Here is a 21,152-nt window from a genome sequence, read left to right as displayed (position 1 = left end):
TAAAAACCTTACTAATTTCCTTGCTTCCCAGGGTGTGGCTCCTTGGCAACACAGGCCTGTGACCTACAACCTCTGAATTAAGAATCTGATGCACTTTGATGAGACATACATGCAGTTTGGCTCAAGTACAGCATTGCACTCAAAAATAAAGATCTTCAAGGTTTATTCCATGTTTGTTTTGATTTTTTATATTTCCTTTTCAATGAGAAGTGGTCTTAGCTGTGGTACCAGAGGGCAGACTGCTGAAGCATCAAAGTAATACTGAAAGCGTTTACCTCGATACGAGAAACGAAACGATAGTTTCTGTATGTTTGTGTAACCGACAACCTGACAATCACGCCCAGCTCGTGCAGTGATTGGACAGGTGTTTAGGGGTATGAAAGTAGGTGGTGTTTGACCATTTCTATCAAGCTCTCCTTTTTCATTCTTTGCATTACTACCTCTGTCACTTTTTGACTTGTACTTGTTCTTTTGACTGTTGTTGCTTCAGAGCAGACTGTAGCTCTGCTGTCGGTCAGCTGCCAGTCGCCCATAGACACACTCAACTCTTTAATATCACCTTAACTTAGCCATGTAACATCCAAGCATCCTCATTTCAAACATGTAGGCTTATGCATATATGTGTGGACAGGCATCATCCTTTCATAGCTTGTAACTCTGTGCAAGAATATTTTGTTTTGTAAAACTATTTGATTTCTAAGAGTAGTAATCACAAATCACTGTTAGCAAAAAAATGCAACATTTATGGGCACTGTTGGGTGGACCAGGCCTTGACTCAGTCACAAAACCACTGGGGCTCGGACTTGTGTAGTGTTGACCGCAGCCTTGGTTCAGATAACAGCCATCTGGCAAACATGAAAACCAACAAGCATAAGTAGAGCCAAAGGCTTAGGAAAGGCAGACTTGTATGAGAAAACATCTTTTTCAGTTTGCAGGCATGTCACTTCACAGAGCGAGCTGTCCGTCTAGGATTGTTTAAAAACTCATTTTCGCCAAAACTAGAGACAGCAGTATCCATTGCGAAAAGCAGTGTTATGTAATGTTAGGGGTAGTGTTATACTGTGGAATATTTACTCTATGCCAACTGTTCACCGTGTGACCAGTCAAATCCACAGAGAGGTGAAGTAATAAAACTTATAAAAAAAATACATGAAACTCAGCATTTTGGGCACTTAGGCTAAGAAAATATTAATTATCTAACAAAGTGACTTTAAATAGCTTTCTAGACTTTTGCTAACTCACTTCAAAATAATGTATTTGTGTCTGGGCCATGGAAGGACTTGACTGTGATAGTAAGGAATTGGACCAGTGATTTGACTTGATTATGACTCAAGTTTCTGTCCTCTTAACTTCTCCATATCTTCCCTCATTTCTTCCTTCTACTCCTCCCTTTATCCATCCTTCCATTCAAGTCCGCTAACATTCTTCATTACATCTTTACAGGCTGATAAACATAAACTGGTGTGTTTGCAGCTTGTTGTTGTGTTTGCCCAGTGTTAAGTTGCTGTGAGTATTATTGCAGCCCCTCTGACAGTGTATATACTGTATACCATATATTAGATTTGTTGCTAGTCTCATTGGATAGAAGAAAAAAACTATTCTCACCGAGACATCATGTCAAAGCACTGCCAAAACACAACATTCATATTGTGTTGCTGTGCTGACTTTGTTTTTTGCTCCCACCTGTATGTGTGTGTGTGTGTGTGTGTGTGTGTGTGTGTGTGTGTGTGTGTGGTGTTAGAAAGCTGTGCTGGCCATGCTTCCTGGAGCAAAGAGTCTTGGTATGCTGTCCTGAGACGTCTCCACATGTCTGTGGGCCATCTTCCCCTCTTCGCCTGCTCCACACAATTAATGGAAGAACACAAAAAAAAGTGGAATGAAAAAAACGGACGAATGAATGAATGAATGAATGCATTCATCCTCTCCACAGACATTTGCACTGGACAAAGTCAAATGGCAGAAAACAAGCAAGATGTAGATTTCCTTATTTCTGCCTTAATTATGTCACAAATCTATAAATAAGTGGAATAAAAAAATGGATGGATGAAAAATGCAAAAGAGAAATGTATAAGTTATCACATTAAGAAACAGCAAGTGCCTTATGTGCAGGTTCATGAAGACATATCAAAGTTTGTTAACACAAACACAACCAACGTCATTTGAAGGGACTCTATGCTAAATTTAAAGCGTATGAGTTGTCTGGACATTCTCAACATGGAGGTGGCTGAGCTAGCAGCTAACGGTGCTAAGTCCATAAGCAGTGTTAAACAACAGCAATAATGCTGACAGAGCTACAGTAACAGTGTTAACTGGGGACCACCATCCCAATATCAGCGATAACTGTATGGAGATAGATTTGTTTCATAATTATGTGTGTGAACAGATCGACAATCTGTGTGTAAATGTGTAATCTGTAAATATAAAACACCTTCCACAAATACAAAAAAAAGATTTGTAAACTCACAAAAATATTTTGCAAGTATAAAACGGATCTGCAAATACACAAACACATTCCACAAATACAAAAAATATCTGTGAATACATTAAATTAATTTGCAAATAAATGAAAAGCATTTGTGAATATCTTCCTAACATTTACAACTTTTGAACAGGCATTTGTGAACTCAGTTTTTATTTGTGAATCAAAAAAACATTTGTGGATCTCAGTTCTACGTGTGTGGAATTGCTTTTTACTAGGGATGCACCAAATTTTCGGTAACCGAATATATTCGGCCGAATATTGCAAAAAACACACATTCGGTATTCGGTGGAATAAGTTAAAAGCAAGGCTGAATAATAGCGGCGTGTTTTGATAACGCAATCAAACAGCGTGCCATGACGCGCAGAGTAAAATGTCGGCAGTGTGGCGATCCGTCCATCACGACACTCGCATTTGCGACTAAAAATAGTTTTGAGCGAGCAAAATAGACTTAAATCATTCAGCACGCTGTGCGAGCAGCCTACAGATTTCAACCAGCAGCAGAAACGAAAGACGAATCCCATCGATTGTGGGTTGAACGGGGGTCACAGACACAGACAGTAACGTTAATGTATTCCTGTCAAATATGGTGGCCATCGGCTTACCGGGCGACGGAGAAGTCGGCTCCAATAATATCCTCTTCTTGGTGTCATGACTGCCCAGAAGTACCTGGACAGCCGAGCCAGCCGAACACAGACCGTACGTGATGTATCAGAGGAGAAACGAGCCGTTCACGGCCCACAAACCTCACCGCACTTTAGGGACTGTTCTTTACTTATGAAGGGGAGGAGGGTGGCTGGTTGATTCTTTTATTTATTTATTTTATTTTGATCCCCCCCTATGTTCATCACTCATTAATGCTGTTTTTGAAGTATGAATAAGTCAATAAGTGATTTATTCCATTGAAATATCACTGATGTATTATAGAAAAGTGATTTATCTTTTCATAAATGACAAAAAGCACATCTGCCTCATTTTTGCTGTGGTATCGTGATACTACTCAGAACCATGATATTTTCATTGGTATCACACAGTGGGTCCCAATTTTGGTACCGTGACAACACTAATCTGGAGGGGGTTCATCTGCAAAAACTAATGAAAAACTAAACAATGATATTCAGTATTCGGTACTTGGTATTCGGCCAAGCGTTTAATATTATTCGGCTTCGGCCACAAATTTTCATTTTGGTGCATTCCTACTTTTTACACACACAGAGTTTTGAAACAAACTTTCCGCTGGTCCGAACGAAAATGCACTCGTATCACTCGGCCATTTTCGGATAGCACGTGATCACCCAGCTGATGACGTCATTTCTGCATGTGAAAGTAAGAGCACGCAGTCTTTCTATGAGCTGTTTTTTTTTTTTTTTTTTTTAAAAATAATAAGCGATAAGTAATGTTCATTCATTGTTTTACGTTAATGTCATACAGTGAGTATTAGTGTGTGTTTATTTGTTCTATGTATATTATCTGGCACACACTTTTGTATACATTTCTGTTTGACATTAGACGGATATAGAGAAAGGCGCTGTTTAGAGAGCAAGCCCAAATAAGCAACTCCACTTTAGAAACAAGCCCAAAAAAAAACCCAACCCGTGACTACCAATATTTGTAAGCGACTTCACAAAAAAACAAGCCCAAAGTCGCAGCTTATAAGCTGACCTGGCAACCCCGCCCTACGTGTAGCACTCTATGGTCTTTGATCCAGCAGCACATCATCCAAATGAAAACAAGTGGTTCACGCTTGCGCACACTACACTTTGTTTTGCTCGCAGCATTGTCGTCTGCTCATTTCGTTTGTGTTAGTGGAATTATTAACCAGACTCTTGCACGTCCACGCAAACCCCCAAAAGGTGTTCTTGAGATGTCACGTTTATGAGGATAAGATGGATGCAAGGTCACAGTGATCTTTGACCATCAAATTGTTATCAGTTCAATCTTGAGTCCAAGTGGATGTTGCCAAATTTAAAGAAAATCTCTCAAGATGTTATTGAGATATGGCGTTCTTGAGAATGGGACAAATGGACGTAAAGACGGATGGACAACCCGGAAAAATAATACCCTTGGCCACGGCTATCATCGGCGTGGAGGCATATAAGAAACTTTTTGTCATATTTGCATATACTGTCACTATATCCTGACAGTAGTACATGAGAGAGATAATCTGTTAAAAAATAAATAAAAAAAAATCAGGCTCCTCTGGCTCCTCCTAGTGCTGTTGATGTCAGCACAGCATGTACACGGATAGAGACTAACATGCATGAGAGACACCTCCTGGCTCTGACTGGTTGTTTTCATTCAGGCACAGATTCTTTCAAATACAATTAATAGCACTTAGAGGAGCCAGAGCCACCTGATTTTTTCACAGATCATCTGTCTCATGTACTACTGACAGGATATAGTGACAAGTTTCAGCAAATATAACAATTTTTGGAAAAATAAAAGTTACCTAGTGCAGCTTCGAGGCAAATTATTTCTCAATATGGATCGTATTATTTTTATTTATTATTTATTGTTTAGCAGTTACTCTAAGTAATATGATAATGAATATTACCGAGCACCAGCAGCGCTTGTTTGGCAGCATCTCGGACTTCATCTTTGTCCGTCCGACAAAGATACACCAACTGGTCAATACTTTCTTTGGCCTGGAATGACAAAGGATGGAATACAGTGGTCAGTATGATAGGGTAATACTGTATCATACAGTACAGAAAGGCTGCAAACAGACATGATTTTATGACGTTAAATTTACTGTTATTAAGCCATTAGATCGATGGTGCCTTAAAACTGTATTTCAACAGCTTGGGATAAAAACACAAAGAGTCTACATGTTTGTACCTTGAGACAAGCTAAGGCCTTGCATCCACAGACTCTGGTGTCCACGTTCTCATCTTCCAGCAGCTCCAAACAGCTGACCAAAGCCTGAGGAGGACAAAGGACACTGCTCTGACCTCTGCAGTACATGTTATTATGCACTGATAATCTCATGATGAGGCCCTACTTTTAACAATGCTGTTCATGTAATATCTCTGCCTTACTGAGGCTTTATGATTACAGCCCAATCTCTCTCTATTCTACTTAATTTATCTTTTTTATTTTATTACAGAATATCAGTATCGCTGTCTATGCAGGCTGATAACACCATCAGTACAGACACGGCAAAAATATGTATGTGTGCAGAAATTTAGAAAAGGTGTCACCATTATCAATCTTATTACCAAAGTACTAAAGAGAGATACATCATCATAAAAAAGATTAACAATACAATCAAAGATATAAGACTGATACTGATAAATAGAGTTTTAATATTAAACCTTAAAATTGGAGTAACATTCTCAGTATCTCAGAATAGACAGAGATCAGAGTGAATGTCATTAAGAAGACAATTTTGTAAAAGAAAATACATTAAAATATGGTATATTCTTAGCAAGACTTTGGTGAAACTAGGAGTGCTTGAAACACACTGTTCACACATACACACACTGTGTCCAGTGTCCTCTCACCTGCTCTCTCTGTCTGGGCTGGGCAGCCAGGCTCCTCAGCACAGAGCTGGCAGAGGCTGACACTTTGCCTCGTGGGTCTTTCAGTAATTTGGCCACAGCGTGAAGACCCTCTCTCCTCAGGCTGCACTCTGCAGGACGCCGCAGAGTCTGCACTATCACATCCTGGTCACATGACGCCAGACTCTGCACCAACCACACTGATGGATGGAGGTTAGCGCATCAGAGGTGCTTTCTGCATTCATTTATATTTGTGTGTGTTTATACTTGTACTTGCTATGTGAAGAACAAAACACATTTTTAACCAACAAAGTGAGGACATGTTTAGGAAGGGAGGACATTCTGGCCAGTTTTTATTTTTTCAAATGCCTGTTACAGGGTTACGACTTGGTTTCAAGGTTCAGGTTACAAAAAGGTTTCAGATCAGGGTAAGGGACAAAGGCAAACGTCAGCAGCCTTTTCTGTTAAAAGAGCCATTTTTGACCAAATCGTGGTTGTATGCCTCTGCGGACCAGTCAGGTTGCTGTTACAGTTTACATCCATGTCTGTGAAAACATGGATGTTTCACACACATCTTCCCCCCGGCAGCGCAGAATATCTATACAATCGGCAGGTTCAACACTTGGATCTTGGACACCCAAGATTAGTGTCACCAGTTCCACATCTGACCAAATGTCTCCTCTAATGTTCTTAAGTTATGATGTTCAGAAGTGGCCAGAAAAATGTTTTTACAGAACATTCTGATGTCAAAGTGAGGTTGACCTTTGACCTTTTGGATATAAAATGTTATCAAGTCCTCATGTTATCGTTTATTGAAATTTGTGTGAAAATTTTGTCATAATTAGCGCATGAATTCTTGAACTATGGCCGAGAACATGTTGTAACCTTTGACCATGAACCAAGTGGACATTTGTGCCAAATTTAAAGAAATTCCCTCAAGGCCTTCTTGAGATGGCATATAGCCAGAGAGGCATAAATACACTAAAGGTCAGGGTAAGGGACTTGGGAATGCATTATGTCAATGAGGGTCCTCACAAAGATAAAAGTACAAGATTTTGTGTGTGTGTTTGTGTATGGAATACCTTCTTCTGCCAGCTCAGCAATGTGTGTTTCTATATTACTGATGCCGTTGGCATCCAAGTAACTCCACAGCTGGAACAGCGTCACCATCACTCCCTCTCTGTTACTGCTCCGCCGCGGTAACCTCTGATCCAGCACTCGCTCAACCAGACACAAGAACACTGGACAAACACACATATGGGTGTTAACACAGCACACACGCTAATATGAACTGTACACATGCAGACATTGTTGTACCTGTGTTGGCCATGTTGCTGGCCCTCTCAGGCAGCATTCTGGAGTAGAGTGTAGACAATGTAACCAGCAAGTTCTCAGCAGAGACGCTGTAGACACTGCCCTGCCCCACACACTGCTGCCAGAGTGACACAGCTCCCCGGCACAGGCCCAGCTGTGGTATCACTGTGATAGAGAAAATCAGGACAGAGTAAAGAGAGAGGGAGGGAAGAGAGAGTTAGTGTAGTTTGAGTTTTAGTTTTGGATCAAGCTCATTGAAGTTTAAGGGTCCTATCATCTTACGACCACTGCAGCGCAACTGTCATTGTTAGTTTCTGACCGACGCAGTTGTCACTTTCACAGCCAGTGCCCACGTTGTGAAAGCAGCAAATGTGCTTTTCAGCCATCTGTGCAATGTGCACCCATGAGAGCGTAGGTCTTAAACTGATGTGTGGTCAGATGGATCATTGCTGTATTGTACTCAAATAGTAAGATACACATATACAACAGGTTCACAACATGTGTACACTCTGCTTGTTACACACACAGGGACACATGGATAGGTTGCAGATTGGTGATCATTTATGAGGAAAATATTAATGACATTCTGTAAAATGTGAACATAGCAGAGATCAGAGCAGAGCAGCTGCTGTCTGACTTAACATTTATAGAGAGATGCTGTGTGCAACTATCCCCTGAAAATCCTCAGATCAGTACTGAGCTCAGTAAATTTGCTTGTAGTTTTTTTGCACCAAATTAATGGAACAAATTACAAGAGGTTTTTAAATTAGACACGCATGTGCAGATCATTTCAAGTGTATGCTAGATCATATGGCTTGTTTTACAGTGTTCCTGATTCTAGCGCATTGAGTAAATGAAATGATGCACGAGGAGCAGCCTTATGCCTTACTTTGTGCCCAGATTATGCACCATGCAGTTTAAACAATGTTTTGAATTATTTAAATTGGGCCTCAAGTCTTTTCTCTACATTTGAGCATGGAAATAAGGAATAATCTCAACTCAAGGTTCCATAGCCAGTTTCTTCAGCTTTTGCTGAACCAATCAGAACTTTTTCAACACAGTTCCATACACAAAGAAACATGAGCCACATTTTGCAGACTGAGACTTGACAGACAGAAACACTATTGCTTACATCAGGGGAGGAGGTTTCAAAAGCTGTTTGACCAACAGACCTGTGCTTTGGTTTAAGCAAACTGAAACCTTCAGGCATAGAAGCTTTATTTTTTTCTTTCAGGTTTCCAACACGGACTCTATCTCTCCACAGAGGCCATACTCATTCTTTCCACCTGAATATTGTGCAAAACCCTAATTTAAATGTAATCCAAATTTAACCAGATATGGTGAGAAATATATTTTCATGACTTTATTTATTCTCATTCTTCTGTCACTGACACATACATATTGGTTATTTCGTACTGTATTCCTGTAATGCTTGTGGATGATGTATTTAACATATAAATTGATAAGATTCTTGAACACATATTCTGTGTCACTCACGAAGGAGTCCAGGCTGCTTGTTTTTGCATGCTGGCTTGTAGCATGCTGCAGTGTGGACCAACATCTGCATAAACATGCTGCCAGACCATTTTCACAGCACGTGTGTATGTGTGTGTGTGTGTGTGTGTGTGTGTGTGTAATGTTGGCTTGATAATGTGTCTGACTTAATGGACTGCTGCTGTAGCTTGTAAAATTGAATTTTTAAGCAGTTTCACCTCAAAAATATGAAACAGAAAGTGACGGGGGGCTGCATATATTGGATTGGGGAGGGGGTGAATAATGTAACAGCAAAGTAATGTGGAAAAAAGAGGGCCAAGAGGTTTGGCATACAGCATCATACAAACAATATAGAGAATGTAATATAATATGTTTATCCTTAGTCAAGCATTTCATATTGCAATTAGAGAAATTATAGTTACACTCAAATATCAAACCCTCAATAGACCTTCACCCTTGTCTCAGTGAAAATATATTTCTTTTTAATACTACTACTTTTATTTATAGGTTTCCGCCATATCAAACTTCTTCCTCCAACCAGAGGGACATTTTTTATGTTACATTTAAATTGTTGCATAATAAATACAAATGTATTGTAGCATGTGTCACATGGTCTTCTTTGTCCTTTTAAGCTGTTGCTGTAATGGTGTTAGTGTGACTAAGTATGTAACTTGAGTGCTACTGGTGGGCTACTGCTGTCATCCTAAAGCAGAACCACTTTTACAGTAAAATATTACAGTGAGCATTTTGAGGTTATAAAGGCATATAAACAATGATGGTGAAAAGACGTTCAGAAAAGGTTTTTCACTGACTATTTGAAGACGTTGATTGAACTGTTACATTTAGACCATATTTCCGTGGGATTTGAAATACTGACTTTCACCTGAGAAATCTGGATGTGATTTCTTAGTTAGGCTCCAAAATGATGATGGGGTATTATTTGCACACTGTAAAGGATGAAATAAATCTCACTATTGTTAATCCTGGTGAAATATGGTCTAAATGTGAACGTTCCATCAACGTCTTCAAATAGTCAGTAAAAAAAACTTTCACTTTTGAACCTTTTCTAAATGTCCTTTTATGGTGACCATGGACATTATTTAATGCATTTTAAATGGAAAGATGTTCACTTGGATTGCACAGTTGTGACCAAATTTAGATGACAAGTGGTTGACTATAAGGTGTGCAACAGCAACATGATACATTTAAATAGCTGTAACTTAGTGGTCAAGAGTTTGGGTCACTTATAATTCTATACAATACATCCCTTTATAAAACCTGTCTCTTGTGAGAATTCAGGTATTCTCTAAAATCTAAGACTGTCTGTCACTATGGGTGTTCTGAAGATGCACAGTAAATACACTTAGAAAAAAGTAAATTATTATTATAATACACATTTAGAGGATTATGGTAGGCATGGAGGATGTATGTTCTGAGTGCTCTCTGGCTTTGTTTCTCTCTCCTTGCAGCTGTGTGCACAGCCTTGTAGTTTAATGTGTTTTCATCTGCCACAATATTGGATCTTACATGCTAAGCAGTGATAAACAGGGTTAATACTTTAGATTATAATGTTGTCGGTTTAATGATCATTTCTGTATGTAATTTTCATACAAAGAGAATAAGGGCTCAGACAGAAATATAGATACTACAGCTGACCTTCAGCAGGCTGTCTTGGACGTCTTGGGTTGTCCTTAGCGATGCGTCGGATGACTTCAAGGACTCGAGCCTCTCTCAGCAGTCTGTCCAAGGCGTACATCTCTCCACACCGTAGCGGACCAAACATACCCAGACACTGAAGACATAATGCCATATATATCAACATACACAACAGCTTTGACACAACAGTAAACCTCTCAAATTAAAACTCTCATTTGGTCCTCTGTAGTAAACCTCTAATAAGATGGATATGATGCACATTTTGTGATTATATGGTGTGTTTGTCAAAGAACGGACCAATCTTATCTGACAGTGTTTTTTCACAGAACACTGACCTTTGGTACAACAACATTCATTGTTATACCAATTGCTATAATTATGACTGATAAAACTGCTACAGCTGCTACTGCTTCTCGTATTCAAAGTCACAACTTTTCAATGACTGCAGTGGTGAAACTAGAACTACCTTAACTATCACGAACACTGTAGCAACCTAAACTGCTAACGCTACTTATTAAAGAGTTTATCACAGTGATTTATTGATTTCCACAGGTTATAAATAAATGTAACTGTCTTTTGAAAAAGTAATGCCAACCCCCGTAATCAATGCCTCAAATGATCAAGCCAGATAATCTGAGTCACTATGTACTTGTATATTATACAATATCTCTCTCTCTCTCTCTCTCTCTCTCTATATATATACATATATACACACACACACACACACACACACACACACATATATACACACACATGTACGTATATATATATATATATATATATATACACATGTATATATACATGTATATAATACTTATAAACAAAGCCATAACAACCAGTGCAACAGATCATTCAGCAATCATCTTCAGAACAGATCTTCAAACTGTTGTATTGTGTAGATGATAAATAAAATGACTTTTGTCCTCCATTCATCTAAATGGTGCTGCTTATGTCCAACACTGAAAAAGCATTATCTGCTGAGCTGAAACCTTGACAGCTGGAATTCAAGGTAACAATATCACAGATGCTAGAGACCTCTATCTGAGTGTGGAAAGTGACTTGAGTATAGTGTGGCAGGTCACCTACCAACAGCTGTGTGCTGCAGTTCTTCAAGTGGACCACCAGGGTGCGGTCTAAGGTGGAGCAGCCTGTGGTGAGGGGGCAAGGGGGGGAGGAGGGGCTGTCCCAGCCTCTGTCCTGCAGAGACCTACAGACATACAGGAGGAATTTTTAATGACATGCAGAGTCTTATGGTAGGCTTCCATTAAAACTGTTAGTGTCAGGGGTCAACTGGATTGAGCGCCTGATGGCTCAATACAGATCACTTTAGTTCAGTTAGTTCTTTTGTGTCCCTCATAAGGTTGCAATGGTATGACATTTTCATGGTACGATAACTACCTCAGAAAATATTGTGGCTTCACGGTATCACGGTATTACAGAATTATTATGTTAAGTCAAAATGCACAAATGCAAAAACCCTTGAAGGAATGAAACCAGTGGGGTTATTTTTGGTTGAACAAATGTTTTATTACTGTAACTGAAACTCATTTTAAATCAAATCATTTTAAATGGAAATTTATGTAAAATCTCTCCCTTTTGAAAATGACTAAAATAAGGTTAATTTTAATTTCATGGTGTACCTTAAAACTGAGATACCACTGCAACCCTTGTCCCTCAGAAGGAAATTAGGCTCTTGGCGTACAGACAGATGGAATAACAGGCAATATAGAGCAGGCAACACATTATCAATAAGCAATAGTGTTACAGTGTTGGTACAAATTATTTGATAAAAGTACAAAAAGATTAACAGTATTGCACACACAAAAAAGGACTGTATGTGAGTATGACAGCTGGCCCTGAGTAGTCTGCAGCTCTGTCCTCTGAGCAGTAGTTTCAGCTCTTACATAACATAAGTAAATACCAAGTAAATATTGATCTTGCTTTTACTCATGACTTTTCTTGGTAAAATCTTCTTTAAAATATGTCTGACAGTGTGGAATGCTATGTAAGGTTAGTTTATCCCTAACCTATACTGTCTACCAAAACCTTAATTCATTGTTTTTAGCCATGCTAGTGATATGGCTCTAGGAATAGCAATGTCGATGTGTCTGTCTGTCTGGTGGTCAGTCTGTCTTTCCACCACTTTGCTTTATGGTGACATGGAGGAAAACGTTTGCTGCTCACACAACAGTCTTTTGTTTGTCCCATCATAAATAAATCAGCTTCTTATTTGGAGATTATTACATTCTGATGTGTTTTTCAGAGGCTTCTCAACCTTGATAACAGATAAAATATACAGAGCATCACTTTGACAACTTTTTGAAATTGTGCAGCCTCATTAATAAGCCAATCAAGTTTTCTTTTGGATCTTACTGTTATCTCAACAGCTGATTGTGTCCAACACATAAAGATTACTGCAGTGAGAGAGGAAAAAGAGCATTTTGGGATCTTAAATCAGAATCTGGATGACACGAGAGGAAGGATATTTCTCTGGAGCTGAATTTAACAAGTATGTATTGCATGAATGGCGTCCTTGAAAAAGAGAGCTCGCTCTCAATGGACCTCCCTGTTGAAATAAAGGTTAAATGAAATGAAATGAAATGAAATGAGAAGATGGTCAAAATGTCATATTGATGTTATATCGAGCTCAGTTATGTTTAGAAGATCTTATTTTGAAGATTCCTTTCCTTTGGGGAAATACCATTGGATGGATTTAAATGAAATATTGCAAAGATATTCATGGTATCCAGAGGACATTTTTCAATGGGCCATGAGGAGGTTCACAGGTTGAGTGAAATATCTCAGCAACTATTGGATTGATTGCCATGAAATTACATTCAGACATTCATGTTCCCCTTTACCTTTCCTCTAGGGCAGTCCTAAGGTCAGGTTTTAATTTGTCCCTTTATGACACACAAGAAAAAAATCCCCAATCAAAACAAGACTACTTTTTATGACAGTGTACAGAGAACGCTTTTAGGAGTATTAAGGCCCTGACACACAAAGCCGATGGTCAGCTGTCGGTCAAAGTTAGGCCACTGGTGAGCATCTGCTGCCCTCGTCAGTGCTGGTTGACCTTTTTTAGTGTCGATTCAGCATGTGAATAGGCATCGGCACAGTGGAGCCTGTCAGTGAATGAAATCACTAATTGGCAGTTTAGCTCTGTGCACAAGAAGAGAAACAGAAATGATGTCAGTAAACAAAGAGCTGAAGTGAAGAGCTCTTTAGCAGAAATGTTTCTTGATGGTTTGTGTCATTGTTCACTAACACACAGTAAATATACTTTGCTCTTTCAACAATGGATTGTGCTGTTAATGTGCTAACCGGCTGACTAGTGTCTTCTGGTTTCTCTTTTTGAATGAAGATTACAGACAACCACCGTCTGCTGGTATGGAGGGGTATGTCCTCTCGTGCAGGCGCAGAATGTACATGGTTGTTTGCCATCAGTTTGATGTGTGGCTGAGACACGGCATTGAGAGGTGACACAGCAGGGGGCTCTTTTCACTGCTAGTTCTCCAGCCTTGTTTTGGTGTGTCTGGGCCTTTACAGCCTGGATACTTGCTGGATTAGGATCTCTAGTTATTACCCTCAACTTTATAAACCTTCTCATGGTGTATGAATAATTCAGTATGAAAGAAATGATGAAGATGTGTAGTTCCAGCTTTGTTATTACACACAATGATCCCAATCAGTTTCACACAGTGAAGTATAAAGACACAGAGAGCGATGGGATCAGATCTGTGCGTTAAGCTTTAGGTATTAGAAACTCCACAGGGAGAAAAACAACAGGATAAGTGAATCTCTAGTTAGCATTCAAACCTACTGATACTAACTGTGATATGTTACTGTAAACAACAAAAAGAAGTGGCAAACAGTTTGTGACGTCAAGCCAAAAAAAAAAAAAAAAAAAAAAAAATCCTAATGTAACCATATTTCAGTGTTATTATGTTACTTTGAGGAAGTTATGAAAGAATAGGAGGCTTTACTCACACGTTCTTAACCCTATGCGCCCGAACGACACAAAGTGCGTCCAAATTCACACCTGTTCTCCTCTACTGATTTTCTCTCTGTGTATGTAGCCTTTATAATGACTATGGTATGAACTTAAAAGTAAAGGCAGTAAAAATACCCCCAAAAACTCCTAGGGCCCAAAGGGTTAAATACCAGTTAAATCAGCAGAGCAGTTTGTCTGTGTTATAGTGATGGTATAACACAGATCCACTAGATGGCAGCAAGATACTTTAAAAACTGAGATTCTTAAACAGCAGGAGCTAAGTGATGTAGGAACATGTATTATGTCATGCATTCAAGTATAAGTAATATATTGTGACAATTATGTTAACATTTACTAAGTAATAAACAGTGTGCAGTGGTTTTGATGAACTACACAACGTATGAACAGTGTGAAGTATGTAGAATTTGGTACAGTGCAGTACATGTATCAGCACTGACCTGCCATTTCTACTCCTCTTGTCAGCCTTCTCCTCCTCTTCCTCCTCCCAGTCAGATGTGTTGAGGAAGTCAAAGCTGCCTAGAGCTGTTTCCACTGTGAGGCTGACCACACTGGGTGAACGGCTGTGCCTACCACCCTACACACACACACACACACACACACACACACACACACACACACACACACACAGATAGATCAATAGTCAGACTACAGACCAATGGTCATATATGTCTTTAGATGCCCACAAAGAGTACAGATGCGTATGCAGATACTGAGCATGCACAGACTAACACACACTAACACACAAAAACGTCTGCAGGCAATGTCTGCAAGAACCTCAGTTTATCTGCTACATAGGAGATAATATCTGGTATGCACTGTAGGAGATAATATCGGAACACAGGAGATAAATTTTAGGCCAACATTACCTGCATTTTTTTGCACCTTGCCTTTTAGGGCTTCCATACAAATCTGGTTCCACCTTAAATCAGTTTTTTTTAAAGAACTGTGACCAAGATACCAGTATGCCATGAGCTAGATATTTTACAGTGCAAAATTCAACTTGTCATTCCTCGTCTCACTTGGGTGGAGAAACTGTTTCTAAATAAACTCAAACATAGCTTTGAGTAGAGGTAGGAAGAATCTCACCATAAACTTTAAATTAGACTGTGAAGAGCCCCACTAGTCCGATCTGAAAACACTACAGCGCAGCTACACCACGTCCAGCCCAACAGGAAACCAAATAAAAGGTCTGTTTGTGCTGAACACTGACAGATTTTATCAACACACAGATCCATACAACAACCCCAAAACTCTGTGTGAACTGGCACAGCAGACAGAGTGAGAGAGAGGGACCAGTTAGCATTACAGCAAGCTGCTCAAGGTCATGTGTGCTTCAACAGCTGTCACAGAAAAACTTGTATGTATCGCTGCTGTATCACCACAGCAACAAAAACTAAGCACACGTTTCCATTCATGCTCACACACAGGTTTGGCTATTTTTATTTACATCGTACTTGGACAATTTTATTTTAATTTAATGTCTATTTGTGCGCTTAATTTATTCTAACGTATTTTATTTTAAGTCTATTTTACCATGAGCTGCTGGACAGATGGATTTCCCTTCAGGGATTAATAAAGTTCTTTCTATTCTATTCTTTAAAGGGCTCCTTTGTGTAGTGCCATATTGAATTTTTTTCATAGTTTTGAAAATATAGTTTTTCCCACATGCCTCTATGGTGAAGGGAGAATCCAAAACAGTCAACATTCTTCATGAACTGAGGTAAGTGGGGAATGTGTTTAACAGCAAATCTATATCAAAACATACGTTTACAAAGTCTCATACAACTCATACAGTATAATCCAAGTCTTATTTATCCAGTCAGATGCTCAGTAGTTCCTATAACTGCATTTTGGCTAAAATGTTACAAAATAAAACATTTAAGTGATGTACCCTGCACACGTGGATGTGCAAATGACACTCAGCTGTATGTATCCACCGAGCTTACTTCCACTATTCCACTCAATTTCCTTTCTAACTGTTTATTGGATATTAACTCTTCGCTTTCATACAACTTCCTTAAACGTAACAGTGATAAAACTGAGGTTTTCCTCATAGGTACTAAATCTACTTTGGCTAAACTGCATACTTTCTCTCTGACCACTTACAACTCCAAAGTCTGTCCCTCCCCTCAGGTTAAGAGTCTCTGTGTCATCCTGCACAGTACATTGCCCTTTGAGGCCCACATCAATAATATTACTCGGTCTGCATGCTCTCTTTGGTTACATCTCATATTGATAATTACAATTCTGTCCTCTATGGTCCCCCTCTCAAGTGTCTTCATAAACTCCAATTGGTCCAGAATTCAGTTGCCTACATCATTATTAAAACCCCCTCCATAGATCATACCACTCCTGTTCTCCACAAACTTCACTGGCTTCCTGTTAAATATTGCATTGATTTCAAGATTCTGCTTCTCACCTTTAAGATCTTTTATAATCAAGCCCCTGCGTACCTGTCTGAATTCCTTCATATCTACACACCCTCCCATACTCTTAGATCCTCTTCTGCAATCAAACTCACAGCACCATCTGCCAGCTGACTACCATGGGTTGTAAAGCCTTCAGCTGCTCTGCCCCGTACCTTTGGAACTCTCTCCCCCATGACACTGGCAATACTGACTCCCTGTCCACTTTCAAATAAAATCTGAAAATGCAATTTTTCAAACCGGCATATTCGATCTGATTTTATGGTGACACACATATCGAGACCTGCACTGATGATGACTTCATGATGGTGATTTTATACCTAATATTTATAATTATGACTTTTGTCTGGTTATTTTATTAACTTATTATTATAAATTACTGAATTGTTTGACTTAATGATCTATGGATATATTGCTGCTTGTTTTTGTTTACCTGTATTTTGTAAGGTGTCCTTGAGTGCTTTGAAAGGCACCTATAAATAAAATGCATTATTATTATTATTATTATTATTATTATTATTGTTATTGTGTGAGAGTTTGTTAATGGATGTTTTAATATAGATTTGCTGTTGTTAAGTGTGGCCCCTGTTTACCTTAATTCATGAAATGTTCGCCTTATTTGGATTCTCCCTTCAATGTGGACGCATACGAGAAAAACAATGTTTCTTCACAAATTAACTGTAACAAACAGAGAGTAACTGATATACAAACGGTCATTTTGCAGGTGAACTACTCCTCTGATGCACTATTCATATGGAATTTTGTGATCACACTTAAGAGATACAGGATGGGAAAATTGTCCTGGTGTATATGTTGCAGATTATCTAATCAGGAGATGAAGATGTGACAAATCATATTGAACATGAATCACTTCTTAAGGCTAGTTCACATTACACGATTTTCACCGCGATTTTGACGTCGCAGAGGATCTTGAGAGCCACCTTGGGTCGGAGGTGAGTCAGCAGCTAGTCTGCCACGACGAGTCCTTATGTGTGAACAAGCCTACCAGCAAGTTGCCCCCTTGTCTGTGACTGGGACTGGATATGTGACATGCTAGAAAACTGGAGAGATTTGACATGACTGACAAAGAGCATCAGCCAATGAGAGGTGGGATATGTCCCAAATCAGCACGCAGGAGGACGGAAGAAATGTGAGGAGGACAAGCCAAGCCAGCAAGCAACAACAACGATGGCGGTGTCCACAGGATCATGGGGAGCGCGTTGTGTTTGGACCCAGGCCCTTGAGGCAGATCTGATTCAACACTGGGAAGAATAGCCATGCCTTAACGATGTGTCGTCTCAAAGTTAAAAAACGATGTTTGGTGACGTCACCGTGTAATCTGGGGCTCTGTCGGCGAGGGCTTGGTGGAGAAATCTTGTGGTGTGCACACACAGGTCGTAACGCAGTTGGCGAGACTCCCGATGAGAGAAACACACATTGTCAGGAATGAGCACTCAAAAGATTACGATAGTCTCTGCGACGCAAAATCGGGCTGAAAACTACGTAATGTGAACTAGCCTTTAGCCTTTAGTCGAGGAGCCATCTAGGGTTGAAATGAAATCATTCATATCTACATATAATAAACAAAATGGGGAAAAAGACAGCAGTGTGCCTATATATGTTAGTCATGCCATTTTGACCACCACTTTAGACTTACTTCTACTTGAGAACTTGTTTTTTAAGGTAACAGTATTTTTACCTGGGTACCTTCTTTGACAACTCCACCCACCTCTAGAAGCAACCTGTGTAACACATGCTCCATCCTCACCTTCAGTGTAACCTGCAGCAGCTTCAGCTCTTGTTCCAGCAGTTGTAACTCAGGGAACTGTCCTCTGTAATCATCCAGAGAGGAAACCACAGCTGTCAGAGCATCTTCCAGCCCACTGTCCATTGGACCATTGCCCTCTTTGGAGAAACACTCTGCTCCTGCAGCCGGCATCTCCTCCTCCACTGACACCCGCTGGGCTATATACAACACATCCCCACTCTCTGGGAGTGTGCTGCACTCTGGCTGTGAGTGTGTGTTCATTTGTGACAGAGTGTTAAGGTCCACTCCTTCAGTTCTTGGAGAGGAGGATGTTAGGACAGAGCTGGATGTGTCCTGTTGCTTCCTGTGTTGATTTTGATCTGTGACATCATCAGCTGCTATGTTTTCTTTAACGACACAGAGCCTTGTTGAGAGGTCAATATCTGTGGCAGCAGAGACAGGTGGCTCAGGAGTTCTGCTGGGCATCTCCATTTCAATGTCATTGATGGAGAGCCCGGACGCCAAAGACATCACGTCTCCTGATTCGGCTGACCTGTCAGTCAACACAATGCCATCAGCACTACTTTCACTAATGTGGCTCAGAGAGCGCGAGTAGCTGCGTGAGGTGTGGCTGTTGGTCAGCACCCCATCCACTGCTGGTATGGAAGACTGTTTCCCTGCATCCTCTTCCTCACTGTCAGGTTTGGTCACCACAGTAACTGTCCCCTTCTCTTCTTCCCTGTAAAGCATATATTGGTTCATTTTATTTTTAATAGAGCACAATATATGGGTGATTCTTCAATTCAGGGCACTTTTGAAATAATTTTGAAATTTTTGAAATTTTGAAATAATATTCTTTAAATTATTTATTTTATTTTTATATTTATTTTTTTCTATTTCAAAAGGTTCATTAATTAGTCTGGAACAACGATCTTAACATAGCTTTGACCATACTTCATGATAATTTTGATATTATGATGCTTTTTTCAAAGTTGTCACAGCAAAATGTCATTACATCACAAAAACAAAACAATGATTTTAATACAAAAGGATATGACAGCAAAGTTTTTCACAATCATTCCAGTAAATACAACACATGCTCTTTAAGAAGCATGTTCTAAATATTTGTGAGTACATTTAATATACATTTTAACAACATGTTCTCTCTTAACTTTTTAATACATTGCCTTGTCTCAACAATCAAATATTGTGGACTAATTAAAACATTTGAATTGCAAAGTATATGGTTTTTAGAAAATGCAAATTTAGACTTTTTAACATTACCATAATGATTTAGGTAAGACCCAAGATAACAAAAAACAACATTTTCTACCAGAAAATGTATTGTGATGGTAATGACAATGTGTTCTGGTAATGACAACATGTTTTGGTGATGACATAAACATTAACACTGGTGTGTTCCGTTTTTATTTTTTTTTATGACAAACAAAAGATAAAGAAAATACTACCTACCAACACATTTTAAAACTTAACCCTCCTTTACAATAAATCACTTGGTAAACAACCACAGCATTTCTTATGTAACTATCTTCTTCTGGCCAGCTGGCTCATTTGTGACATAAAAAAGGTTCAAACAATAAAAAGAAAAGCGATAAAAAGAAAACTGGCATGCTCAACTCAAATGTCCTCATAGTATGATGGGTGACAATCCAAAATTGACAAAAATTGAAAATAAAGTCATTAGCACTCACAAATAAGAGTAGAGTAGAGTGTAGCACTTTTATTAATGCACAGCAACAGATGAAAACAAATGCATTTCAGCCCTAGGTTTTCCTCAGCATTTCTGAGACATATGTAGTGTTTCCTGTATCTCTCTTTTTCTCTTTCAAGATACTGCTGGTATTTTTCAGGATCTTCCTTGATTTTGTCTCTGTATTTTTTTGACCATTGAGCTGGTTTAGCTGGGGCCATGTTGACAACTTCAAACAAAAAATTATCTAAGTTGGCTAGGTTTTAGACTTGCTAAGCTAACTGGTTAGCTAGCATACAATGTACACTGAATATATGTAAATAAAGTGAAATTCCCTATTACTGAATTAAAATACTCATATAGTAACTTGTTTGGTAATGACGCCTAATAAACATACTCTCAGATCAGAATGTACAAAACTTCAAATTACTTACATTTGTGGGCATCAAAAAATCAGGCTTCTGCCTCATGTCTGGGAATATTCCTCTGGAGCATCTAATTTGTATGCAACAATGTAAGTAACTGTTTGTAAAAACTTTATTGCTCTCTAAAATGTTGAGTGTGATGGTAATGACAGATGTATAGGGACAGAGATATTTTACTGTTAAAAAACTGAACATATATAAACTAAATGAATTTGAAAAATGTCTTTTTAAGTTGTTATGATGAAAAGCAACGTAAAGTTTTAATGAATTTAACGCTTTTTATTACTTTATTTTAGAGGGGATGTCAAAAAGTCTGGGTTGGGTACAAGCCCAAAACAGTGAAACTCTGGCACATTTGAATTTTCAACACACTGAAAAAGTATTA

The 21,152-nt window shown here is 39.0% G+C and overlaps 1 protein-coding gene across 2 annotated transcripts in view; it reads right to left on the bottom strand.

The window, feature by feature from the left end:
• Positions 1-1,684: 1,684 nt before the first annotated feature.
• ripor1 (RHO family interacting cell polarization regulator 1) overlaps positions 1,685-21,152 on the bottom strand; it is a 108,090-nt gene continuing 88,622 nt past the window's right edge. For both annotated transcript variants that reach the window (XM_049574407.1, XM_049574406.1), the window contains exons 15-24: positions 18,653-19,370; positions 14,896-15,032; positions 11,530-11,650; positions 10,444-10,579; positions 7,297-7,458; positions 7,062-7,220; positions 5,983-6,179; positions 5,318-5,401; positions 5,034-5,124; positions 1,685-1,835 (exon numbers count right to left, since the gene is read on the bottom strand). In XM_049574407.1, coding sequence (XP_049430364.1) covers positions 1,738-1,835; positions 5,034-5,124; positions 5,318-5,401; positions 5,983-6,179; positions 7,062-7,220; positions 7,297-7,458; positions 10,444-10,579; positions 11,530-11,650; positions 14,896-15,032; positions 18,653-19,370 — 1,903 coding nt within the window. In that variant the 3' untranslated portion in view covers positions 1,685-1,737. The remainder of the gene's footprint in view (positions 1,836-5,033; positions 5,125-5,317; positions 5,402-5,982; positions 6,180-7,061; positions 7,221-7,296; positions 7,459-10,443; positions 10,580-11,529; positions 11,651-14,895; positions 15,033-18,652; positions 19,371-21,152) is intronic.

The sequence above is a fragment of the Epinephelus fuscoguttatus genome, linkage group LG4, assembly GCF_011397635.1.
Source record: "Epinephelus fuscoguttatus linkage group LG4, E.fuscoguttatus.final_Chr_v1".
Classification (NCBI taxonomy): domain Eukaryota; kingdom Metazoa; phylum Chordata; class Actinopteri; order Perciformes; family Serranidae; genus Epinephelus; species Epinephelus fuscoguttatus.
The sequence above is the reverse complement of the archived record's forward strand: the minus strand, read 5'-3'. Positions and strand labels throughout refer to the sequence as shown.